At 37.1% G+C, this 6,746-nt stretch overlaps 1 protein-coding gene across 1 annotated transcript in view; it reads right to left on the bottom strand.

Annotated features, from left to right (window-relative positions):
• LOC107295716 (potassium voltage-gated channel subfamily H member 5) overlaps positions 1-6,746 on the bottom strand; it is a gene marked incomplete at its 3' end in the record, with an annotated part of 120,310 nt that overhangs the window by 111,951 nt on the left and 1,613 nt on the right. Inside the window, exons 2-3 of the mRNA XM_015825037.1 lie at positions 6,278-6,384; positions 1,282-1,410 (exon numbers count right to left, since the gene is read on the bottom strand). Coding sequence (XP_015680523.1) covers positions 1,282-1,410; positions 6,278-6,384 — 236 coding nt within the window. The remainder of the gene's footprint in view (positions 1-1,281; positions 1,411-6,277; positions 6,385-6,746) is intronic.

The raw sequence follows: 6,746 nt of genomic DNA, 5'->3' as shown, positions 1-6,746 counted from the left end.
CCCAATGCATTGTAATTTATATAATCCTCTGTTTCATCCTTCCAAGCTATGTTCTGCTGGAAAGTTTCTAAGTATAATGGTGTGACAATACTGTTTTCAGGGGACAGAACATGAATTATGCAATTTCCAGAGTATAACAATTGCCAAAAGAGAGTTTCTTTTGTTAGATATTAGCATTCCATGTACTAGTTCAACCACTTTTTAAGTCTGTCACATACAGGAGTGATCCAAATTTGGTGCCCTCTCTGATCATAAGACTTGGTTGGGCTCGTCAGGAATTCAGAGTTTGTGGTCTCAAAACATCTGAAGGTCATTAGGTTGTGGTGAGCTGAGCCAGGCAACTGTTTTGTCTTAGTATTTTCAATCTACTTTTAACCCAGTGGTCCTCTGGAACCTCATGATCTCAGCTGCACAATCTGTGATTCTTAAAATATAGACTCCAGGGGTTGAGTTTGCAATGTACTCCTTTGTAGACCTATAACCCTTCCAAAGCAAGAAGTTTAAAATTAGCACAGACAAGAGGATTGCTGAGAGAGTTAAACCCAGAGGACTACTGCCTGTCAAAGTAAACCTTCCTAAACTTGATGCTGCCCTTATACATTAAGACTGAAATTGTTCATCACTTTTTTGCAAGTCCCATGGCTCTACTCTGGCATTATTGATTTGTTGAGCTGAATCTAAGTTTAAACTGAACTCTAGTTCTTATGTCATTTAGCCTGTCCTGTTATTGTTGCTTCCCATGTCTATATTGTACCAACAGAGTAATTATTTGTAATAAAAAGGTTGTCAAAAAAAGGGATGCCAAATAAATAAAGTCTTAACATTTTTGGAGGAGTCCATATTTGGGAATTCTGGGGTGCACAATGCTACAGTAGAAGGATCAATTTTCAACAAGTCAATAACAACACTCAATTTTATTTCACCCAATGACCAGTAAATTACATAAACCATAATTAAAAAACATTGTTCAGACTTGCATCAGCTATTGCCTAATTCTCACTGTAGCAACACATAATATAGCTACTATAGGGATGAAAGTTCATTCACATAGTAACTATTTACAGTTGCAATGCTGAACCATATCTCTCTCTGGATCCAGAGTCAACCAGATTTTAGGATATCTATCTTGCAGAGGTGCAGAAGGAAGAATATTATTTAGCTTTTTTAATATTTTCAGAATAGATAGTTGAAAGAGAGTGAGAATGAGAAAGTGAGAGAGAGGCAAAAAAATAGAATTTTCAATTTCTGGGAATCTGTCTTAAACATTATTTTCATAATTACCTTTGGTTGAATCATCTTCAATAGGTTGCTTGAATAAAGTGATGTCTTTAAAAGTGCAAAGAAATAACACCACTTTGTCATGCTCATTTCTTATAGGTGCAATTTGCATGTAAAACCAAACAGGTGTTCCTGTAATTGAAAAATAAATAAATAAAGTACAGATCACATCAAAAGGAGTATGAAAGCAGGCTCATCATCCTAATGATCGCTTATTATGTTTACAATGAGCTGTTATTATAGTGAAAGGTATTTGAATGCCACTGAATAGAATGGGAGAATTAGTCACTGAAAGAAATAGAATTTAACCATTCTTAACTGGGCAAACGACTGTGATAGTGTGTTTGATCTAAGAAATTGGCCTTAATTTGGAAATCTGCAAAAAGATGGAACTGTAAACATGGGCAGTAGCTGCACCCCTCTTCTTTTCCTTTTCTGTTTCATTCTTGAATCTTTGCTTCTACTCCAGGGGATCTGGAGTGTCGAAAAAGTTAAGATGGTGATCACAACCACACAATCAACCACAAAAGCAACAACTCCTATTTTAATGTGTGCATTGCATATGTGGTACGTTTTCAAAAGGAGTAAAGCTTTGATTGCATGGAGACAACTGCGATCATGATTTTTTGACACCCCTGTCCTTCATTCCCAGTGGATCCCCCTGCTTCCATATCTTACAATCTGAGCCCCCTTTTCTTTAGTGGAAGTTGCCATGTTTGTTGCCTGGCATACAGATCAGTGTGAGGTTGAAGGTGGAACTCAAATATCTCTGGCTGCTAATTCTATGAATCTAAGAACGTAAAAAGATCATTGTGGAATTAAGTTACATTATCTAATCTAAGCCAGCATTCTTTTTCTGACAATCTTCCATGCAGATGCCAATAGGTGCTCAGAAGATGGGCTTCATCCCATCATCCGCTATATAGAGTAGGCTTCAGTTCTGCTTTCCCTGTAAAAATGTTGAATTATAACTTTTTTAATCCTCATGGTGTATTTTTATGATCTTTATTAAAAAGCAACAGAGAACCTGTCCATACCAATCTTTCTGGTACAAATATATCTATTTCCCAAGCATTTTGAAAATTATTTTCCTATTATTTCAAATAAACCATCTGTAGCCAAAGGACAAGAGACCTGAGAATGATATAGGCCAGGCAACCAAGTCATGATTTACTATTTCAACACTAAAACTATGTATGAATATAAGCTTTACACTTTTTATAGATAACCTTATAGATAACCTTTTTATAGATAAGTCAATAAACATTCTGCTTCCTAGCCATGTTGTATCTACTTATCATGTAGTTATTGCACATAGAGAGCTTATTAGAAACACTCATGGTCTGATGACTCAAAGGGAAGAGATGGATCAACATCCGTATCCTTGCACCATTGCCCAGTGGTTTTTCCCATACAGATGCATAAATAGTTTTTAAATGTCTTTTTTTCCCTCTAGCCTTTCTCCTGATCTGAGCCATCTTTCTTTCATTTTCCAGCTTCTACTATTACCATCATTGCCAAATTTGGTTCCGTTGTGTCAGCAAGAGAATAATCCCAATCCAATTACATACATTTTCCAATATTTTTTAGACTAGAGAGAACATAGACAACACGTGGTTTTGGAAATTCCTTCCAGTTTCTTAATAGCTCTACTTTGGGCGACATGATTATAAGGGAGGGGGTTAAGAATAAAATAGTCAATTGCATTCTGAGCTGCTGCTCAACTACCTCTCTCATTAGGATGCATGGGGGCGTTCCTATTTTTTTCGCCTCTAAAAATCTGGCCCATTTTTAGATTCTTTCTTTTTCCAAGTTCTTCCCAACCAATATAGTCCTATTTGATTCTGTTTACAGACCATTATCCTTCCTGTGGCCAGATAGATAAAGTTCCAAGTCCCTTTACAGAAGTTCCTTTGAACGGAATATTGGGTTGGAAGAAATAAAAAATGAGGCAACTGTAATTCAGCATCAAGAACATATTGAGATTCAAGATATAAGTTATATACACATTTGTGTGTGAGAGAGAGGGCTAGTGCGTATGGGACAGGAAGGAAGGAAGGAAGGAAGGAAGGAAGGAAGGAAGGAAGGAAGGAAGGAAGGAAGGAAGGAAGGAAGGAAGGAAGGTTCCTCTGGTTGTTTTACCCTCTGATCTCTACACTACAGTTAAAAAAAACCCTAGTTTGGTGTAGTGGCTAAAGTGCTAGACTAGAAACTGTGAAATTATAAGTTCTAGTCTTTCTTTATAAAGATTTAACAGTAACAGTAACAGATTTAAATTTCATAAGCAACTTCAGCAACCTGCAAAATGCTTTGCTGAGCTGCATAGCTGTGTAATTATTTCAAAATTGCAATTTGGGGAAACTTTCAGAAGATCGGTTGGGGAATTACTTTGGAGTTATGATGAAGCACTCCAACAGAGATTCTTGTCAACCAAAAACAACAGCATTAGCCAATGAAATTGCAACACTATAAATTTCATTAATCAAGAAGACAGCAACTAACATAATGCTATCCACTTCAGGCAGAGTGATATTTCTGGGTAGCGCATTCATCAAAATAGAGGAAATGCAGCCTCTACAATTTCTGCAGATAGGACTGGATATGCCAATTCTTGCGTAGGCTGTGGAAGGTTAACAGCCATACTTTGTAAGTAGGTTCAAAAATCTGGGAGGCACCCTGAGCAAAAATGTTACTCAAGATCCAAGTGACTGTCCTAAGCAGTCACATCACTTATTTCACATGAATGTTATTGTTCACAAGATAATGAAAAACAGTAGCTGTATCATGTTCAAAATGTTTGTATCAAGGATTCTCAAGATGATGCAGTGTTTGTAACAGTATTAATTAAGGATCAGGAGTGTGAGATGAAAGCTATTTCTAGGACTACAATAATCAACAAGGACACATTCTGTGATATATTTTCATAGGAACTTTCTTCCAAGTTGTTGAATCTACAATAAATATTTTATCCTGCTTCAGCTGGAGTGTGGATGTGCAGTATAGTTCTTTCCAAAAAATACTTTTAATCATTGCTTTAGAAAAATAACTAGAAGTATTTTATTAACTGATTCTTATCATTAGAAATCAATGTCTGAATAAGACACACCATTACCACTAGTCAGGTAACAGAAGATTTTCCAAGGTATTATCTTGGAGAACTGGGAGTGTTTAAAAGGAAGCCATTGTCACTTCATTTGGAAATGCCTTATTGATTTTGTGGGACTGTTTTAGAGAAAGAATTCTCTGAATGTTGCAGACTCTGATTCAAAAAGCTGGATGTATTTTTAGTGGCCCCATAGTGAGTGTTTTGCCTAACAACAGGAGTTAGTTCTGTTGAGAGATGCTGGTGAGATGATGGCTAAAAATTCATCTTAATTATCTCTATTTACATCTGAGGATTTCCAAAATATATAAAAAAACAAATTGTATATACTATTCTAAAAGTGCTAGCTCCATTCATTTGTTTTAAATGACAGATTTTTATTTCTTGAGAATTAGTTGTAGATTGCTTTCCTTTCATTGTCACTGAAGTTTGGGGCCTAGTGTCATACAAAATTCAATGTGTTGACAGGCCAGTAAAGCACTGTCCTCTTGCTCAGCCGAGGACCCTTCTTTGCATTGTAAATTGGCCATAACATGGTCACCCAAAGTATCATTTCCAATGCATCTGGGATTGAGATAACTACTACACCTCTTCGAATGTCCAGGTCTTGACAACTTCAGTCATTGTTTTCCATTTCAGCAGTTACCAGAGACAATTGCACTGGACCTTTTACATCTACCAGAGTTTATAAATTCAGAGATTATATGTATTTAAAATATTTCTAGTAATTTTAACACATATATTTACTTTGCCTTATTTTCTTAGATTAGATTAATGAAGAACATAGCTTCAGAAAATATATGAATAAGTCTAAGCATCTGGATTATTGCCATAGTGAGGACTTACAAAGATAAAGGATCTCAGTGTGACCCTGGGTATTTCAAGGATTTCTACAGACATTTGAAACTACATTGAACCAGAATAAACATAGAGGACGGAAGAATAATAGAGCTCAGTGGTAATGCATTTATTTGCATGCACAAGAACCAAGTTGATGTTTCCCATTGCCTTTTTCCAGAATTTCTCATTTTAAGTAGCCTGGGACCATGCCTTTTTTACCATGATTTATGTTTATTACTATAGTACTCCATTAGTAGCAAAAATAAAGAGTCTGGCAGAAATATAAGCAAGAAACCCTCTTGATCAGGGCATGCCATTCTAATAACCCCAGGCAGAGGCGTAGCGTGGGGGGTGCAGGGGGGGCCGGCCGCACCGGGTGCAACATCTGGGGGGGCGCGCTCGCACTCGCAGCTCTCTGCCCCTGCCTGGCTCACTCACTCTCTCTGCAGTGCTGGCTGTGCGAATCCGATCCGAGCCGTCGGGTCGCCGCCCACTGTGGAGGGGGGGCGCAAATTACTTGCCTTGCCCCGGGTGCTGACAACCCACGCTACGCCACTGACCCCAGGTCCAATTTTCCTGCCAAAATCAGTCAGCATTCAATGATTACCTTAACCAGTGAAACAACCTGCCTCCAGAAGAGGTGAATGCTCCAACACTGGAAGTTTTTAAGAAGAGACTGGACAGCCATTTGTCCGAAATGGTATAGGGTTTCCTGCCTGAGCAGGGGGTTGGACTAGATGACCTCCAAGGTCCCTTCCAACTTTATTTTTAATAATAATAATAATAATAATAATAATAATAATAATAATAATAATAATAATAATAATAATAATCAATTTTATAGTGCATTTTGCCTTTCTTTCTTTCTTTCTTTCTTTCTTTCTTTCTTTCTTTCTTTCTTTCTTTCTCCTCCAAATATTTTTTTAAACATTTCTGCAAACTTTTGTTTATTTTGACGGTATTTCCCTCTTGTGTACATTCTCTGTGAAGTTCAACAATAAGTATGTTACCAGTATATATGATCATTTCAAAGTCCACACAGTTTCATATACGTACTGTTCTTCTTATACAAAAGGACTTCAAAGCAATTTGACTCGTAGTTGTCAAATGTCTGTCTAACCTTTTCAATCGTTTTCTTATCTGTGAGTTCCCCATACATAAAACTGGAGAAATAAAAGAGAGAAGAAAAATAATTTGCTTCATGGTCAAAAATAGGCAATCTAACATCCTTAAAGACATATTTATGTTTTAGATTGCAACATAATTGCAGCCATGCATCCTTAACTATGATTTTTACTTTGTGTGGTTCATCATTTATAGTTGCAAAATTGTTATGAAAGTCCCTAAAAGCAAATATAGGTGGCATAGTCCTTTGGTGAAAGATTTATATCACTTTATGTAAGAGGTGTTCTGGGCATAGGAAGGGAGGGAATGAGGGAGGGAGGGAGGGAGGGAAGAGAGGGAAGAGAGGGAAGAGAAGGGAGTGAGGAAGGAAGGAAGGAAGGAAGGAAGGAAGGAAGGAAGG

Source organism: Protobothrops mucrosquamatus, unplaced genomic scaffold (genome assembly GCF_001527695.2).
Source record: "Protobothrops mucrosquamatus isolate PMUCROS unplaced genomic scaffold, P.Mucros_1.0 scaffold2455, whole genome shotgun sequence".
Taxonomy (NCBI): Eukaryota; Metazoa; Chordata; class Lepidosauria; order Squamata; family Viperidae; genus Protobothrops; species Protobothrops mucrosquamatus.
The sequence above is the reverse complement of the archived record's forward strand: the minus strand, read 5'-3'. Positions and strand labels throughout refer to the sequence as shown.